General features: G+C 43.4%; 1 protein-coding gene across 2 annotated transcripts in view; it reads left to right on the top strand.

The window, feature by feature from the left end:
• Nucleotides 1-5,780: 5,780 nt before the first annotated feature.
• Dcp1a (decapping mRNA 1A) overlaps nt 5,781-20,059 on the top strand; it is a 54,051-nt gene continuing 39,772 nt past the window's right edge. Inside the window, exons 1-3 of one of the 2 annotated variants that reach the window (XM_028891207.2) lie at nt 5,781-6,015; nt 9,843-9,883; nt 11,531-11,658. In XM_028891207.2, coding sequence (XP_028747040.1) covers nt 5,821-6,015; nt 9,843-9,883; nt 11,531-11,658 — 364 coding nt within the window. In that variant the 5' untranslated portion in view covers nt 5,781-5,820. The remainder of the gene's footprint in view (nt 6,016-9,842; nt 9,884-11,530; nt 11,659-20,059) is intronic. The other variant, XM_028891208.2, reaches the window with a different exon arrangement.

Genomic DNA, 20,059 nt, shown 5'->3' with positions numbered 1-20,059 from the left:
GAAAACAAAAATAAAGAGATACTTCTAGAATAAGCCTTAAAAAAATCTAAGCAGGGGAACTGGGATGAAAAGATAAAGGGAAAATAAGGAGAAAAAAACACATGTGGGGAGCGGACTGAGAGGTTACGCTGGGCTATATTAAAAAGTTTGCTTTTAGAAAGCATGCAACCTAAGGATAATAAATATGCTAATACAAACAAATCGGGCACCTAGATAAGCAAATGTTTTGTTAGAGCTAAAAATTGCTATGTCTTCTCTCAGATTTTTGGGTTTTTGTTTTGTTTCAAGACAGGGTTTTGCTGTGGGACGGTCTATATGTCAAATTGCTCTGATTGGTCAATAAATAAAACACTGGTTGGCCAGTGGCCAGGCAGGAAGTAGGTGGGACAAGGAGAGAGGAGAATTCTGGGAAGCAGAAGGCTGAGGCGGAGAGACACTGCAGCCGCCGCCATGACCAGCAGCATGTGAAGATGCCAGCAAGCCACCAGCCACGTGGCAAGGTATAGACTTATGGAAATGGATTAATTTAAGCTATAAGAAGAGTTAGCAAGAAGCCTGCCACGGCCATACAGTTTGTAAGCAATATAAGTCTCTGTGTTTACTTGGTTGGGTCTGAGTGGCTGTGGGACTGGCAGGTGACAAAGATTTGTCCTGACTGTGGGCAAGGCAGGAAAACTCTAGCTACAGGGTTTCTCTGTGTAGCTTTGGTGCCTGTCCTGGATCTCTGTAGCCCAGTCTGGCCTCGAACTCACAGAGATCCACCTGCCTCTGCCTCCCCAGAGCTGGGATTAATGGCATGTGCCACCACCGCCCGGCATTCTCTCAGATTTTTGCCACAAATCTGTGGCAAATAATGAACATATTTACATAATGAACATTCTGGGGGTGGTGATATTCAACTTTGCTCCCAGTACTAAGAAGCCAGAAGCAGGAGAAATAAGAGTTTACAGCTGCCCTGGGCTACTTAGCAAGCTCCAGGCCAACTTGAACCACATATGGAGACCTGTGTAACAAAGAGAAAGTGGAGATGCTTAGAAGGATGGCTCGGGGCTCGCCATAGAAACAGAAAGATCTGAGTTCAACCCCCAGACTCCACATAAAAAAGACAAGCAAGGCAGCACGCCTATGCTCCCAGCACTGGGGATGGGGAGAGAGGAGGATCCCCGGGGTTCAGTGGCCATCTAGTCTAGCCAAATTGGGGAATTCATGGTTCACTGAGAGATCCTGTCTCAAACAAAAAAAAAAAAAAAAAAAAAAAAATTTGTGAGCAACTGAAGAAGACATCTGACTTCCACCTCTGGCCCCCACATGCATGCATATCCACTTGCCACATACCTGAACACATATGGGGGAGGACACACAGAGGAGAAACAGAGAAAGAAAAACAGTAAGATGGGGCGGGGTGGGGGAGGGTGGGGTGGGGGTGGGGACAAAACAGCTTGACCACACAGCTGCCATGACAGGCTTAGGGGTCCAGACACAGCTGCCATGACAGGCTTACTGGCAAGCTACACCTGGATCCAGGAAAAGCCATAACTGGCACCACCCAGGAACGGGCCAGCACCTAAGGGGAAGTACCCGACATTCCAAACATTCCAACTCTTAGATAAGATCCCCAAATGTCCCTGAGACCAGTACACACCTATTCCCCCTAGACAAATGTCAGCCAATCAGGGTCCTGAACCCTGGAAATCCCCTCACCCCAACCTTTGCTATGATAAAAACCCTACCCCACCCAGAGGTGCTCTCTGCTCTCACTGCTGCATTGGACAGACAGAAAGTCCAAGCTCAAGCTTGAAATAAAGGCTCTTTGCTTTTACATAGGAGATTCTTTTTTGTGGTCTTTTAGGGGTCCCCGAGATCTGGGCATAACCAAGAGAGAAGTGACAGAGGTAGAGACGGGGTGAGGGCAAGTGAGGGTTGAGGGGAGAGAGGAAGGTAAGCAGGTGCTCCCATGAGCAAGCACACTGAATGGAGCAGTATCTCCCAGGCCTTGGCAAGGCCTTTGGATTTCACACTGGGGAACTGAGAAAGCTATGGCTCATTAACAAGGTTATATATACAGTGGTTATATTTGGAACTAAAAGACGGTGCTCAACTTGTGTGATGGGTATTCCAGCATCTTTTATGGTAGACCCTCTTATTTATCATATGTAGACCAGCCTGGCCTCAAAGTCACAGAGATCTGCCTGCCTCTGCCTCCCAAATGCTGGGATTAAAGGCACAAGCCACCATACGTGGCTCTGTCTCAGAATTCTGAGGAGTTAGAACTACAGTTGCACATCACTGCGACAGTACAGATTAACCCCATAATTTTAAATGGCAATGTCCTGATTTCATTTCTGGTTGCTATGACAAAATACCCTAACAATGAAAACATCATCACAGGAATGCTTCATGTTTTACCACAGATCAGCTCACAGTAGAGCAGGGGTGAGATTGACTGCCTCTTAGGTTTTTGTTTCTAAATCATTTTTATTTATTTGTTTGTTTGTTTGTTTATTATGTATATAACATTCTGCCTGCATGTATGCCTGCACACCAGATCTCATTACAGATGGTTGTGAGCCATCATGTGGTTGCTAGGAATTGAACTCAGGACCTCTGGAAGAGTAGCCAGTGCTCTTAACCTCTGAGCCATCTCTCCAGCCCTATTTATTTATTTTTTAATAACTGAAGCCATGTATGGAGGCACAAAACTGTAAGCTCACCATTTAGTAGGCTGAGAGGAGGATCACAAGTTTGAGATCAATCTGATATCCATAATAAATTCAAGACCAGATTAGCCTCAAAATAGTAACAACAGGGCTGGGGAAATAACGCAATAAAAACCTACATTTTTTTTTTCCCAGAGCTGGGGACCGAACCCAGGGCCTTACGCTTGCTAGGCAAGCGCTCTGCCACTGAGCTAAATCCCCAAACCCAAAACCTACATTCAAAATGACCTACATTCTAGCCCCAGAACTCATATAAAAATGTAAGTTGTCAAGGCAGGCAGATCTCGGTGAGTTTGAGGCCAGCCTGGTCTACAGAGTTCCAGGACAGCCAGGGCTACACAGAAAAACCCTGTCTCAAAAAGCCAAAAAAATAAAATCATCATCATCATCATCATCATCATCATCATCATCATCATCTTTGCCAGGTGGTGATAGTGCATGCCTTTAATCCCAGCATTTAGGAAGCAGAGGCAGATGGATCTTTGTGAGTTCGAGGCCAGCCTAGTCTACAAAGTGAGTTCCAGGACAGCCAAGATTGTTACACAGAGAAACTGTCTCAAAACAAACAAAAAAGTCAGGTGTGGTAACACATTTGTAATCCTAGCTCTGGGGAGGCATATAAAGGGGACTCCCTGGAGCTCACCCAGCAGCTGGCCTAGCCTAATTGGTGAGTTTCATGCTAGCTTGGGCTACACAGCAAGACCTTGTCTCGAAAACAAAGCATTTTGAAGAGAATTTTCTATTCCAAAATATGAAATCTTGGCCTACTACACAAGTTTAACCTTGCTTGATTGGAAATAGTGGATTAAAAGGTGTTGCTTTTTCTTGGGAAATGTGACCAAGTGTCTGTTTTCCCCAGGGTACAAACATATACTAAAGGAGGGTATCTCCCCAGGTCTAACTTGCTTACTGACATGTGTTTGGATGAGGGATTATCCACAGCGTTCCTCCCTTGGGTTTCTGCCAGGCCTCCCAGGTGGTCTCATGACCGCTAGTGAGCTGCCCTTCTCTCCAAGGGCACATGTTCATAGGCCCAACCTTGTGAGGAGCTCTGAGGTCATCATTGTTTCCTCTGACTTTAAGATAGCAACAGCTCAATCATTCGTGGGGGACAGCATTTCACAACGAAAGGAAATAGTTTGGATTATTTTAGAACAGCTACATAAAAAAAAGGAAGCTAAAGACAGTACCTCGTGTGTCTCTGAATTTAGTACCTAACTTAAAATAATATATTAAGAGCTGGAGAGATGGTTCCACTGTTAAGAGCACATGCTGCTCAACCATGAGGACCTGAGTCCAGATCCCATCACCCAGGTCCAGAGGCTCACAAACGCCTCTAACTTAAGCTCCAAGGGCTTCAACACCCTCTTCTGGCCTCCACAGGCAGCCCTGCAAAAAACATATGTTGGCATACATTTACACAGACACATATGCACATATGTAAATTTAAATTTTTAAATAATAACATTAAAATTAGGGTGCAGGGGGTAACTGAAGGTACAGAAAGTAACGGGGCTCCTACCCACCACTGGGTGAAAGAAAGGTGGCCCAGATGTGGAATAAAGGATCCCAGAGATTCTAACACCAGAATCCTCCTAACTGGTGTGAAACTTTGAGCCACTGACTTCTTCTCTGGAGTCTGAATTAAACCATCAATTAAATGGTAGGTTCCCTCTCACCACTGGGCTGTGAAGCAAACCTCAATTTCTGTTTTGATTTCCCAGGGAACACCTATTCACCAAAGCATCAGTCCAGACATTACCTCCTCCTAGGAAGCTTTTCTGCCTCCGATGGGATTAAGGGCTCCACCCTCTGGAATTCGATTAAGGGCTCCACCCTCTGGAATGTCTAGCATGGTGGTTATTTGCTTGCTTTCAGCTCCTCCCAGAGCCCGCCACTACTCTATACATTCATTTAAAATACACGTGAGGGAAGCGTGAATAAATAACATGTTCCTTTCCCTGCTTTTGTACTTGCTCCACACACGATTCCATAAATGATCTTGGGGTGTAAAACCATAAGCAATACAAATATGTGGTGGTGTTTTGATGAAAATGTAGAGGTTGTCCTTTCAAAAATGTTCAATTGCACCGAGGTGTCTTCAATAAAGGAAAACGTTGGTTTTTAAAGTAACTCAGCGAAAATAGGCTGGGCACTTTGTTTTACTTTTTAGTAGTACCTAACTCCTTAAGATGCCCAATAAAGCCGGGCGGTGGTGGCGCACGCCTTTAATCCCAGCACTTGGGAGGCAGAGCCAGGCGGATCTCTGTGAGTTCGAGGCCAGCCTGGGCTACCAAGTGAGTTCCAGGAAAAGGCGCAAAGCTACACAGAGAAACCCTGTCTCGAAAAACCAAAAAAAAAAAAAAAAAAAAAGATGCCCAATAAATGTCTGGGGTTTGTTTTGTTGTTTTGAGACAGAGTTTCTCCGTGTTACCGCCCTGGCTGTCCTGGAACTCGCTCTTGTAGATCCTACTGGCCTTGAACTCAGATCCACCTGTCTCTGCCTTCAGAGTGCTGGAATTAGAGGCCTGAGCCACCACCGCCCGGTTGCTTTTTGTTTGATTTTAAGTGATCTTCTTATAAAATAACGGTGTTCTTTAATCCGGAACGATAGAAATATTTACCTGGGACTCCGAAGAGAAAACGCAAAGGGGTAGAGAAAGGGATAGACCAAGTCCTGGGTAGTTCCAGGCAAACTAGTTTGGCTGCTTTGAAACATTTCTTTCAAAATGTGGCGTTGTTAACAGTGAAGGTGCAGTCTGAGGTCGGAGGTTGACATGGTCTTCTAAACGGTCCGTGGAGACTCATTCCGACCTGGGGACAGCCCCGGGGCCGGGGTCCCGCCCCGCAGGCAGGAGGCGGGCGCGCTCGCGGACGGAGCTCAAACCCCGCCAGGTGACCGAGGCCCCGCGACTACTTAAGCGCCACGGCGCAGTCGCGGACGGACGCCGGGACTTTCCGGCCGATGAGGCCTGAAGGAGGTCGGAACCAGGCTCCCAGGGCGTGGGAGCGGCGGAACGGAATAGCTGCCGTACCAGCCTCCGCGAGGCCGGGCGGAGAGGCGGAAGCGGCGGGCTGCCTGAGCTGGGGGAACTTGGGCGGGATGGCACTTTCCTGTTCTCGAGCCCGCCCCCGCCGGAGGGGCTCGGCTCCGGGATCCAAGATGGAGTCGTTGAGTCGAGCAGGGCAAGAGATGAGCCTGGCGGCCTTGAAGCGACACGACCCCTATATCACCAGCATCGCAGACCTTACGGGCCAGGTCGCGCTCTACACTTTCTGCCCTAAAGCCAACCAGTGGGTGAGTGAGGCCCCGCCGCCGGGGGATGCCAGCCTGGCCGCTGCCGCCTCTTAAAGGGGCCGCGCAGGCAGTTTAGGATTGGGGGTGGGGGAGCGAAGCCGGGGACTAGGACGGCTGAGGCGAGGCCAGAACCTCTCCTCAAGGCCCGGGCAGAGCCAGAGGGGTGACACGGGGGATGGGAGGAAAGACGCTGAAGAAGCAGGCCGGAGGCATAGCGGGGAAAATCAGATGGAGAGGGGAGGAATGAGGCAGGGTCAGTCCTTGGGGGTCGGTTCTGGGGACTTGAGTGGTTCACCTTCTTTACGCGTTGCATTGGAAGGATATAAGACAAGTTGGATTTTTTAAAAAGTGACTGAAAACCTATGTTTGAGGCGTTGAGAAGTATTAGGTACATTACATGTATTTAATTACAAAGTCCACCCCTCTCCCCCAACCGACCTAAATGAGATGATAGGGTTTGAAGCTTAAAAAATCAGTTTCAAGAGTTAGTCCAGCTTCAATCGAACTACTCTTTATCTCCAGAGTTTGGGGAAAGATTTCAAGGCATTTTGGGAAAGGGCTACTACGGTAAGAATTGGATTCCTTGGAACCTTTTTTGCAGGGAAAAGACACCAGTGGTACATCTCCTTGATGGCTCACATCTGAGTACTTTATGGATTTTGTGAGTGGCGATGGAGTTCCGAAAAAGTTACAGTGACTATTCACTGACTCTGGTTAGCCTCAGCTAAAGCACCTGGAGCTGGTCACATGATTTTCCATGTTCTTGTGCTTGACTCTTCCTAATTTATTCATTCAGCTGTAGAAGCTTTATGCTTTTAATGGGCAACCGTCGGTTGGATAGACTTGATCAATGATTGGCGGTCACACTTCAACAAGTAATGAGGCCCTTTAACTAACAAAAACGCTGAAGTATTGTAACTTTTATTCAGTGTGATACTGATACATAGATGTAATTTTGTGGAAACTCATTGTCACTTATGAAAGTTACTTGAGAAGAAGTTTCCATAATTTTCCTCCTCCTCCTGGAAGAGAATAGGATGTAGGAAGCCACCAAGAGTGAAATTATAAACTGTTCTACCCTTGTACCTCTTTTAAACAGGGCCTTAGCTTGAAATATTTTGCATCATTTTTCTTTGCTTGATCTATGTGTGAACTAGGGGCTGCAGGCAAGTGGTGAGAATTGTAGGTAGCATTTATTACTGTTAGCTATTTGTAGTTTTTCACAAAGGCTTAAAACACTTGAGGATTTGAACCATGGAGTTCTGTAAAGTGAAAACTAAGCTGCTGTTGGTTTGTTTGGACCTTGATACATGGTGTGTCCACCATCTTTTCTCATAGTGAATGGTGAGTTGTAACTTTGCCTAATGTATTTCGGGAGGCAAGTTTACTTTTTTTTTTTTTTTTTTTTTTTTGGTTTTTTGAGACAGGGTTTCTATGTGTAGCTTTGCACCTTTTCCTGGAACTCACTTTGTAGTCCAGGCTGGCCTCGAACTCACAGAGATCCGCCTGCCTCTGCCTCCCGAGTGCTGGGAGTAAAGGCGTGCGCCGCCGCCGCCGCCGCCGCCACCACCACCGCCCGGCTTGCAAGTTTACTTTTATTCTGAGACAACTGGCTGCCATTTTCTTCTAATGAGAATATTTTTAAAGGCAAAAAAAGCCCTCAAGAAGGGAAAGTTTCATCGTGGCATAAAAGACATGTATAAGAAACAGATCTTGGCCGGGCGGTGGTGGCGCACGCCTTTACTCCCAGCACTCGGGAGGCAGAGGCAGGCGGATCTCTGTGAGTTCGAGGCCAGCCTGGGCTACCGAGTGAGTTCCAGGAAAGGCACAAAGCTACATAGAGAAACCCTGTCTCGAAAAACCAAAAAATAAAAAATAAAAATAAAAAAAAGAAACAGATCTTTATTCATTTTTAATTTTTATCACAATAAATTGATATAACTAACATTAAATTTTGGTAATTTTGTGGTTACATTTAAAATATCAAGATTCAATGTAGGCCATGAACTCTGGACTGATAGGATTATTTGACTTTAGAAAAAATTAAAAGCACCACGCATGTGCCTAAAACCTGTTTGTTTTTTTGAGGCAGGGTTTCTCTGTGTAATAGTCCTGGCTGTACTGAAACTCGCTTTGTAGACTAGGCTGGCCTTGAACTCACTGAGGATCCGGCTGCCTCTGTCTCCCAAGTGCTGGGATTAAAGCACTTAATTAAAGACCACTGCCCGGCCTACCTGACTAAACATTTATCACAACAAATGAAATAATACTAATGGGTTGTATTTTCTTGTTTTATTTCTTGCAGTGCAGAAGATCAAACCCAGGGCCTCATGATGCTATGTAAGCATCATATCTCTACCACCTGGTTATATACCCAGCCCAAGTTACAATTTCTTAATCAAAATTTCAGGTGCTTATTTAAAAAACCTACCAGAATTGCCTGAGTCAGAATGGTTTCTATCCATGATAAAAAAAAAAAAAGTAAAAAGTTATGTTTGGTAGTAGTCCTTAACTAACCACAAAATGTGTTACTAATGAAAATAATCCTAAATTCTCCAGAGATGAAACAAAGTATCTTATAAGAAAATTACTAGAGGGTTAGGGATTTGGCTCAGTGGTGTACAGCTGTGCATCATTAGCCCCAATGCCTGAGTTCAGCTCTGGTATCAGTTTACTTTCTTTTTCTATTAACTTTGATAGACTGTTAAAGTTTGTTGTTTTTGTTTTTGATTTTGCTTTTTTGAGTTGCAACACAAAATACTTTGACTTGATATTAAGATACCTGGTTGGAAGGTTTTAGCTTTTGCAAAAGTAAAGCTGGGGCTGGAAAGATAGCTCAGTAGTAGCTAAGAGCATTGAAACCAGAGGACCTGGGTTCAACTCTCAGCACCCACATATCACCTCACATCCATCTGTAACTCCAGTTCCAAGGGTTCCAATGCCCTCTTCTATCTTCTGTGAGCTCCAGGCCCACATATGGTGCACAGACATATGTGCTGGCAAAACATGCATGCACATTTTTAAATAAAAATGAGTACATAAAAATAAAAAGTAAAGCTATTTCTGTTTTTTGGGTTTTTTTGTTTTGTTTTGTTTTTGTTTTTTGTTTTGTTTTGTTTTGTTTTTTTTTTTTTGGTTTTTTCGAGACAGGGTTTCTCTGTCTAGCTTTGGAGCCTGTCCTGGATCTCACTTTGTAGACCAGGATGGACTCAAACTCACAAAGATTCGCCTGGCTCTGCCTCCCAAGTGCTGGGATTAAAGGTGTGCGCCACCACCGCCCAGCTTGTTTTGTTTTTTTAATGTTCCTTACTGTTAAAATACAAAAATGCTACAGATATAGACATGCTGGATTGGATATTGCATACACTCCTATAAACACCTGTAGAGTTGAATGGATACACAATTTGTAAAGAATTGTACCCACATAATTGTACCCTGAGGTACTCACATAAAAAGCTGGGTGTAGTATTGTGTTCTTCCAATCCAGCACTAGGGAAGTAGAGGCAGGTGATTCCCTGGGGCTCACTGACCAGCAAGCTTAGCTTAATTGTCTGGCCTCTGGCCAGTGAGAGACCCTGACTCAAAAGAACAAGATGGACAGTTCCTGAGGAGTGACATCTGAGGGTGACCACTGACCTCTATACAAGCACCTGCATGCACACACGCACGCACACATACACACACACACCCTCTCTCTGTCTCTCTGTATCTCTCTTGGTTTCACAATAAATAAAACAAGTTGGTCTGATGAAAGCATTTCTTCTCCACTAAAGCCATTTGGCTTTGGTTTATTAGTGGAAAACTAACAGAATTATTATCTGTTACAGGAGAAGACTGATATAGAAGGGACCCTATTTGTGTATCGAAGGTAAGTTTTTTAAGTCTTTCTATTTCACTTGAACGGGGAGCAGTTTCTTGTTATAGCATGGTCCGTTTCTGGTGTTTCTTTGGAGCCTTCCTGTTTGTTTCCTTCCAGTTCCATCCACACAGGCTGTGCACTCCTATCCTAGCCTGCTTCTCTACTCAGAGCCTGACATGGTTATCTCGGGATAGAAATCCATTTCTAATAATGCATCCCAAGGAGATGCTGCCCAGCCCTCCCATATTAAAAAGGATGAACGTATGAGTGTCTGTGGATCCAGTACACATTAACTGTAGTAGCTCAGACGTCAGTCTTGCTGATCTGTAGTCTCGAATGAGAGTTTGTCCTCTATGACTGGTTCTGCCCCTTTCCCATTTCTTCCCCAAAGTTCTGGGCTGTATAGTCTTCATCATACCTATTTTAGTTTGAGAGTTTAGACTGCCTAGGTTATTCATAATTGTATATCTATTTACTTTAAGCTCCTGAAAATTCTTTACATTGGTAATTTGCAATGGTTTACAGCATTACCTTGTTTGGACAGACCACAGGATATGACAGTCATGGGACACTTGTCTTTTGAGATGCCTATAGGGCTTGTTCTTAAAGGAACATCCCTTGTTTTCTAGAACTTGGAGTGGTGGCAGCAAGATGATTGTCTGGTTCTGTTTGTCTTGAGTTGGGTTGAAGAGAGTGTCGTGTTAGCTTAAGGAACGTTCAGTGCATTGTGTGTTGAATCCCTTAGTAAAGAAACTAAGAGCATTCTTACTGTAGGGGTCAAGTCCATCTAACTCAGGAAAAAACATCCAAAAACTATTTAATGTAAGAAAGATTATTGCTGCTATGAGTGGCAGTCATAGACATATTTGTACCATATTTAAAAAATGGTATTTCTTCCAGCATATATGTATTACATGCCTATGTCAATCTTATGTCAATACATGCTTATGTAGACATGTATGGGGGGGAGGCAAAGCTCCTCAGATGCAGGGAGCGTACATTCTAGTAGTGGAGAAAGGTGGTAAATAGACAAACAGTAGGTGGTACTGAGGTGAGGAGGTGACATTTGAGCACATGCCTGCTGGAGATAAGGGGGTGGTGCTCGTTGGGGAGCAGGAGTTCAGACGCGTCTTTAGGTGGAAGCACACCTGCAGACAGTGACAGCCAGAGCAGCGGAAGCAGGAAAGACACCGGAGGTGAAGTGGGGTGGGACCCCGATGACTTGACTGTGACGCTGAGGAACTGAATCCTTATCAGCACTTAGGAGCAAACGGGATGGTCTTTTAAGAGTTGAGTCCCTGCAGGGTGGTGGTGGCGCACGCCTTTACTCCCAGCACTCGGGAGGCAGAGGCAGGCGGATCTCTGTGAGTTCGAGGCCAGCCTGGGCTACAAAGTGAGTTCCAGGAAAGGCGCAAAGCTACACAGAGAAACCCTGTCTCGGAAAAACAAAAAAGAGTTGAGGCCTAACCCCAGGACTTTGTTCATGCTAGGCAAACACTCTCACTGAGTTACATCCCTGCCTTGTGTTTTTGTTCATGGTTTCAAATGTTAATCATGTCATGTGATGTGATAATGTAGGCATTTTTTAGTGAAGAAAAAAATAGATACCTCTTCTCCAGATTGAAAGGTAACATGTTCCCTTTCTTTAAATCTAAGGTCCGCTTCACCTTACCATGGTTTCACCATTGTCAACCGACTGAACATGCACAACCTGGTCGAACCAGTGAATAAAGATTTGGAATTTCAGCTCCACGAACCATTTCTTCTGTATAGAAATGCAAGCTGTGAGTATATCTGTTTACACTGAACAGAGGTGTTTCAGTTTCAGGACGTTAGAGTTTGGAGTTTCAAATTATACAAAATATGGTCTATACTCTATGATTATTAATATGTGTCTTGGTAAAAGATCGAACTCTTCTAAATTTATCTCTGTGTGTGACTGTGAACTCATGAGTGCACATCCACCACAGCCCATGTATGGAGGACAACTTTCAGTTCTCGCCATCCACCATGTCAGTTCCAGGTGTGGAACTCACTCGAGTCGTCAGGCTTGATGACCAGTCCCTTCATCAACTGCATGTCCTACCAGCCCAAAAGGCAAACATTTTAAGCGAGCTCTAAAATGAAGACTTTTGCAAGTAACTAACTTAGGTTATTTTAGTTAACTATACTATCCAGCCCAATTGTTAGCATTGTATTTGTTTCTGTTATGAAATATTTAGTCCTTTGTTTTTGCTGTAGTGCCGATTCTTGTCAGTTCCTATCCCTGAGCAACAGAACTTAGTCCGAGAGACAAAATGAGAGCAGATACTCATGCTTTCCACAGTGAAAGGACTTTGCCATGGATGGTGGCACTTTTCAACCTGCTAGTTTAATAGAGTGTTTAGTAGGTACAAATACTGTGTCAAAAGCTGTGTGCTTTAATGATAGAAAGTAACCTGTGTAGGATACACAAGTAGTTTGGTCAGCTAAGACTCAAAGGTGCATGGCATACTGTTGTTGGTTGTTTTTGGCTCTTTACTCCTAGGGGGTCGCCACCCAGCTCCCAAATAAATCACACATGGAGACTTATTCTTGCTTATAAATGCCTGGCCTTAGCTTGGCTTGTTTCTTGCCAGCTTTCCTTAATTTAAAGTATCCATCTATCTTTTGCCTCTGGGCTTTTGTCTTTCTTTTACTTCTGTATATCTTTGTTTCTTACTTCATGGCTTGCTGTGTAGCTGGGTGGCTGGCTCCTTCCTTTCCCAGATTTCTCCTTCTATTTCTTCTCTCTGCCTGCCAGTCCAACCTATCCTTTCTCCTGCTTTGCTATTGGCTCTTCAGCTCTTTATTAGACCATCAGGTGTTTTAGACAGGCAACGTAACACAGCTTCACAGAGTTAAAAAATGGCAACATAAACCAAAGTAACACACCTTAAAATAATATCCCCAATAGCATACAATTAGATGGAGAGTTCCTAGTCCAAGATCTTTTCAAGCATTTTTACACATTCTAATAGTGATTGAAATTCAGTCAACAAAGCTCAGAGTAACCCTTTCGAAAAAGAGTATACACGTTCTTCACCTCACGTTGAAGTTACTTGCTGACAAATCTATCATAAATTGAAAGTTCGTCAGTATACTTAAGCTACCAGCTATCATAGCTCAGCAGCACAGTGCACTGTAGATTACTGGTTGTCCCCCGTGATCCTCTGGGAGTGGGAGCTGTGGTTGGTGGTTGTATACAGCACTGCAGTAGAGTTGCCCGTTGTCCCTACTCTGAAGGCAAGGTACAGTCCAAAGTACGGTTTTCATTCAGTTCATTTGTAAGCAAAAGATCTTACGTCAGATTATTTTAAGTATGGGACCATCTGTTCAAAAACATATACTTAAAGGGCAAGGATATTGCTCAGTGGTAGATGAATCCTTAGCCTTCATAGGCTTTGGGTTTGATCTCCAGAAACACAAACACACAAAATGTACGTTGGATTCTGATAGTTGAGTGTGGGTATTAGAAGTGTGATTGAGGACAGAGGGGCAGTTTGTCTAACCCATAGGGTTATGAAAATGTGGTTTAGAAAGCTGGAAGCCCCAAATTCATTCTTGCTCATTTTTAAGTAAGCAAAATAAGGTCTATCTCTTGGTTTTTCAGTCAACTGTTTCTCAGGTTTTTACATCCTCTGAAATTTTAAATCCTCCATTCATATTAGAGACACTTTTTGAGCCAGGAATGGTAGTCTACACTCGTAATCCCAGCACGTTGGAAGCTGGATAACCCGTGCTATAAGCTCATAGTTCAAAGAGTCAAACAGAAGAAGCATGGTATTTAGTACCTGTAAGTTCAGGATTTATGTGAACTAGTGAGAAGGGTGGAATGTTACAAAATTTCCATTGTGGGGAAATTCTTCAAAAGAACACCTACCCTTTTTCTTCTGTGTAGTTTTGTGCCTTTCTTTCCTGGATCTCCCTCTGTAGTCCAGGCTGGCCTTGAACTCTGAGTGCTGGGATTAAAGGTGTGCTCTACCACCCTGTCCACTGACTAAAATTTTAAGGTGAAATGGGATAAATTCTGCTTTTTACTGTTCTGACAGTTCTGTGTTGTTCCTCCACGTCACCGGGGAAAATCACCAAGGGACTGGTGCACCTGCTTACCTGTAGCATAAGCCTGAGTCCTTCACAGTTGCAGTCTTGTGAAACTGACTGACACTGGCATGCTGGAGGTGGAGCACACCCTTATTCCCAGCACCCAGGAGACAGAGACAGGTGGATCTCTGTGTGTTCAAGGCCAGCCTGGTCCACACAGGCCAGCCAAGGATACATAGTGAAACCCTGTCTATAAAGCCAAACTAACAAAAAAGCAAATAGAACCTACCAGAGTTTGGGCTCTTTGGAAGTGATTCTCTAGTACTTGTGCAGAACAAATAGGGAGATTTATAAGCAAACCAACTATCATCTGGCTTTATTATGTCAATACCTAGCAGCTATCTAGACTGTAACTGGGATCAACATAAAATTGTCAGGGTTCTGTAAGTTTAACCCATTACAGTATCATAGATTAGTAGACCTTAATCATCAGCAGTATTCATAGATTAATTGAAATATTCTTATGGAGAAAAGTGAACTAATGCTTTTTGTTTGTTTGTGGTTTTGTTTTGTTTGTCTTTGTTTTTAGAAAGCTTTCAAAGTATAGAAACATTTCCTTACTTGAACAGAGAACTCACCCAGGTCATCCTATTGAGGGCGACATTTAAATAAAGGAGGAGCTGTATCAGAGGTGGCCCAACAGCGTAGGCAGTGGTTTTCAACCTTCCTAATGCTGCGACCTTTGATACAGTTCCTCGTGCTACTTCATAACTGGAATTGTGCTACTGTGAGTCATCATGTAAATACCTGGTATTTCCAGTGGTCTTAGGCAACCCCTGAAAGGGTCATTCGACCCACAGGTTGAGAACTGCTGGCATGGGGTGATGTGGAGTCTTAGGACTCTCCTGGGTGTACCATTGTCTAATGAGTCATAAACACAGAACGTAGCTCTGTTGGGTCAGGAAACTGTTGAATTGTTTGGGGATTTGTCTGTTAAATAAATGCTAGGATCTGATTCTGTGTATGGGTAATTATACCTGATCCTTTAGCTGTTCTTTCGTCATTCTCCCATGGGAGATGCCACCAAAATACCTGGCCCATTTAACTCAAATGATACTTTGATACCCAGCTTTTTCTCACTCAGGTTCAGTTTTAGAGTAAATGAGGGTGGGGAACAACCATTGAACTATAACTTTTTCCAATTCTAAACTGTTGTATTTCTTTTTTAGCTTTTCTTTATACAAAATACTTGCTCACCTACTCCCCAAGAAAAAGGTCAAATCTTAGAAGATACTTTGATTGGAGTCAATGATTCTCATGAATTTCTGAGAAATACTGTATTTTCATTCTGTCTAGAGCCTTGTGGTAGCTACAGAAGTGTTTAATTGGACCTCATTGAGGGATTGAGGGGTTGCAGATTCTGCAGATACTGAATAGTGGTGATGTTCCTGTCTCCATCTCTCTGATTCCCATCTTAAAAGATGAACAGACAAGATACTCGGGTGTCTAGAAACTTGCCCAGGCATTATGAAGCTGCTGAGAGATGGAGACTCGAGCGTCATTGCTCTTGAGAGCCAGTGTCCTTCACTGCAACCGTAGAGTTACACAGCTCCTCTAGAGCAGCCTGGCTGTATGCTAGAACTCTGCATGATGGAAGGCTTCTCTACCAGCACTCGAACACTGACCGCCTGCCATCTGTGACTGACTGCTGAGCGCCAGGGTGCGGCTAGTAAATGTAAGGGATGATGTTTTTAATTTGCTTGAGCCATTTGAACTTGCCGTGTTGAACGAGTGAAGCCCACAGCACGAATCTGTACTCCAGCATACCATTTACTCTGTCCTGTTTAAATAGGACATACACGGAGGAAGCTTCTATGCCTCCCATTTCCTTTCTGAAATTTATAAATGATTTCTGCATTCAAAAGCTGCAGAGTGAATCCCTAAGGAAGGCTTTACCGTGGTAGTACTTCCTTAGAGTGGAGTTTGATTACAGACAGATGGAAGCTTTGCCATCTTACTGTGACCTTGTATGAATCACTTAAATCTGTTAAGTGTTGTATTGTATCCTATCTTAGATTCAAGCCAGGTGATCTTATTAGTAAACAACTGTAAGTACTTTAGTTTTAGCATGATTCCCTCGTAAGCCAGGCCTGTAGTGTTTCCTTGATCACTTCTCACAGGAGCCACCAGGAGCCTGCTTCTCAGGAAGTTCTCTCCACCCCTCTTCCCTCCTTTTTACAAGCCAAGTACCTTACACATGCTAAGCAAGTACTCTTCCCTAAGCTACACCCTCAACTCTCTTTGTTTCTCTTTACAAATTCTATGTTCAACATTTTAGATACAGACAGGTTGAGATATACATTGAAAAAAAGATACATATGCTAAAATTAAATCTTTAAGGCTACTTTTTATTCAAGTAATCAGATGTTAGCTGAAAGTTGAATCCAGGGCTTTGTACATTCTACAGTAATGGGTACCACTGAGCTACATCCTCTGTTCCCCAGCCTTTGGTTGGTTGTTGTTTGAAACAGTGTTTTTTGTAGCCCAGGATGATCTCCAACTCACTGTATGACCTTAAACTCTTGATTCTCTGCTGGAATTATAGGTATGCCTAGATTCCCAAATCTTTTTTTTTTTTTAATACTCAATAGAAACACTTCTGACAGGTAGTCCATGGTGTTACAAAGTTCTTTTGCTATATGAAACATTAAGTACATAGCAGAACCAAAGAGGGGAGGGAATAGAGGACCTTTCCATGAACCAATACCAAAGTGAAAACTGAAAGCTTCAATGAGAGACCTGTGAGCTTAACACTTGCTGTCAGCTATTATGGGGTCCTTGGAGATGAGAAGTCTCCTAAATTAAGGATGATCTTATTTTGTGTGGTAGGATGAGGAGACAAGATTTCACAAATGTGGAAAGTTAGAGCTGAGACAAAGATACCACTATCTAGCCAGATCTAATGCTCTATGCATATCAGTTAATTAAAAAGATATGTTTGTCAGCCTCATGAGATGACAGCTAAGTGTATCAAAGTCTGAGTTATAGGTTCAATAGAAAATGTCTTCCCAAAAGATATAACCATAGGCCTTTCATCATAGAAATTCTGGGTCTGAGGTAAACTGCTAGGTGTACAGTCTTGGGCAAAGATTAGCATAAAATTAATCACTGTCCAGCAAGTATTCAAAAATACTGGGCAGAAGCAATTGCAAGACTCTTTGATGTGTAACCCAGGCAGCCCACAAATGTCACATAAGCTTTGTGGTCCAAAGTTACAGATAAGCAAGGAGGTAGTTCACAGGGAGTAGGGAGAGACACTATACAAGAAAGAGCAGCATTAGACAGCCCGTCTCGGGAACTTCAGTTAATGGACAACCACTTGGAGAACGTAATGGGTGTACTATCAAATGTGGATTATAAATTAAAAAGAAGAAATAACTTCAGAGTTAAATGCTATTAAAAATAACAAGTAGACTCAAAAAGTAACCAAGTAGAACTTACAGAAATTAAAATTTTAGTTACAAAAATAGACTCTACCTGGATTCAGCAACTAATTAACATCAGCTTTAAACATGCACACATGAGGCCAGGTGGTGGTGGCACATGCCTTTAATCACAACACTCGGGAGGCAGAGCCAGGCGGATCTCTGAGAGTCCGAGGCCAGCCTGGACTACAGAGCGAGATCCAGGACAGGCACCAAAGCTACACAGAGAAACCCTGTCTCAGAAAAAAAAAAAAAAAAAAGGAGGTTGTGGACAAAACAACAACAAAACCCATGTACACACACATTGGTAAACTAGGAGGACTATGTGAGGAAATAGAGACTGAATCCTCAAAAGGGAAAAAGGAATGAAAGTAGGATGATTAGAAAGTCTCCGTGATGGGCAAGATTGTCAGGATGTTAAAGTTGATTTAAAAGAGGCAATAATTGAAGAAATTATAATGGAGAACTTTCCAGAATCTATAAAAGATGTAAGTCTTAGGTTTAGTCATTGGGATAGGCCCAGGCACAATAGGAATAAATGTTCACCCTGCTGCATATGGCAGAGACAGAAGAAACCAGAGGTTGCTTGAGGTGGATTCAAAAGAGCCCCCGTCAGACCGACCACTCCGACTGGGGGGTGCGGGGGGGGGGGGGGGGGGGGGGGGGGGGGGGAGACAATGAACCGGCGAGGAATTCAGGAGAGCATTCCAACAGCAAAGCATTGGAAGCATTGGTGTCTGGGAGAGCCCAGCTGGAGGGGCTTCCAAGCCTCCTGTGCCTTGAAATGGTGCCGGTGCTGCTGAGTTTTCAATTGTAGTTCACTTTAATCACTGATCTTTAATTTCAGTTCATTTAAACAGTAGCATAATTCCAAAGGTACAGTTTAGAAAAAAGAATTGAACACAGAAGAAATGAGAAGAATTTAAACAATGGTGAAGAAAAAGAGAAGATGACAAAGTAGAGAGAGAGTGGAAGGTGGCCCAGCAGGGAAGAGAGCTTGCTGTTCTGTGGAGGACTGCATACCCACTCACAGACACACAGCACACATACAGTTAAAAATAATGAAAATCTTTAAGGAGGATGAGCAAAGGAAAAGTCCAGTCGAGATAGGCAGTGGCTGTACAGAACAATGAAATGCCTGGTTTCTTCTAACAGAAGTGTGAGACAAAGCGGAGCTGAGCTTTGGCGTGGAGCTCCGTGGTAGAGCAGCTGCTTTATTGCTTCATGTGCTCAAGGTCTGCAGCACAGAGAGAAAAGTTGAAGCAGGTTTTGGAGAGCAGTCGCGGGAGTTTTTCACACTGAAAGCATCCCAAGAGTGAGGATAGTGAAACCAGGCATCATAGCTCACACCTGTAACCCCAGCGCTCCTGGAGGCTCAGGCCAGTGATTGCTGAGTTTGTGCTGTGATTGCTTGAGCTGCAAAAGGAAACCCTTTCCAAAGGGAAGAAGGGGAGCGCTTTTTTGGCGCCAGCACTCAGGAGGCGGAGGCGGAGGCAGGGGCAGGTAGATCTCGAGTTCCAGGCTAGCCTGGTCTGCAGAGCAAGTTCCAGGACACCCAGGGCTACAAAGAGAAATCCTGTCTTGAAAAACCACGAAATTAAAAATAGAGGGAAGCATGAGAGAGGAGAGGAAGGGAAGAAAGGAAAAGAAAAAGATGAGGGTAGCTGAGTTGATGAGCTGTGAACTTCTAAATGAGATTACGAGTGATTCGTTGTGGGGCGGGGGGATGGCTCAGTGGTAAAGCAGTTGCCTAGCGTGCACCAAGTCCTTGGTTTGATTCTGAGTACCACAAACAATAAAGATCCAGGATGGCCACCGCAGTTACCCTGTCTCGAAAAGAGAAAACTAGAAAAGGAGAAAAAGTAAATAGAAACTCCAAGATAAAATGGCAGAATAAGTAAATCAATAATTAGAATAGATGAATATGGAATTGTCATGTGTTGTTGAAAATGGAGGGTAGAATGAGCTGTATCAGGCAGATTTTAACTAAGAAAGGTTGAGGTAACAAGAATATGTAACTGACAGAAAGTTATCAGTAGGGATACAAATGTGAACAATTTTGAACTAGTTTGTACTGAGTATATGAAAATTTTAAACTGAATGTTAGAAACCTCTAATTGCAAGTTTCTATAAGGTTATGGGATAGTATAGTTAGGCAATCCAAGACACGAGGTTAGGAAAGAAGAAAGGAAATCTGAATAAAGATGAAGGAAAATAAAAGAGTAGAAATTGATTGGGAAAGCAGAAACTGCATTGTGGGAATAAATGCACAAAACCTTACCTGTAGATAAAATGATTAACTCATCAACAAAAACAACGAGAAGAGGTACAGTGGACATGTAGGAAGATAGACCTGAATGTATTTTTTTTTTTTTTTTTTTTTTTTTTTTTTTGTTTACCATGCAGTTTTTTAGAAACAAGCAGTGAGGGTGATGGTGGCCCATGCCTTTAGTCCCAGCACTTGGGAGGCAGAGCCAGGTGGATCTCTGTGAGTTCAAGGCCAGCCTGGGCTACAGAATGAGTTCCAGGACAGGCTCCAAAACTACACAGAGAAACCCTGTCTCGAAAAACCAAAAAAAAAAAAAAAAAAAGAAAAAGAAAAAGAAAGAAAGAAAGAAAAAAAAAAGAAACAAGCAGT

Source organism: Peromyscus leucopus, chromosome 9 (genome assembly GCF_004664715.2).
Source record: "Peromyscus leucopus breed LL Stock chromosome 9, UCI_PerLeu_2.1, whole genome shotgun sequence".
In the NCBI taxonomy this organism is placed as follows: domain Eukaryota; kingdom Metazoa; phylum Chordata; class Mammalia; order Rodentia; family Cricetidae; genus Peromyscus; species Peromyscus leucopus.
The sequence above is the reverse complement of the archived record's forward strand: the minus strand, read 5'-3'. Positions and strand labels throughout refer to the sequence as shown.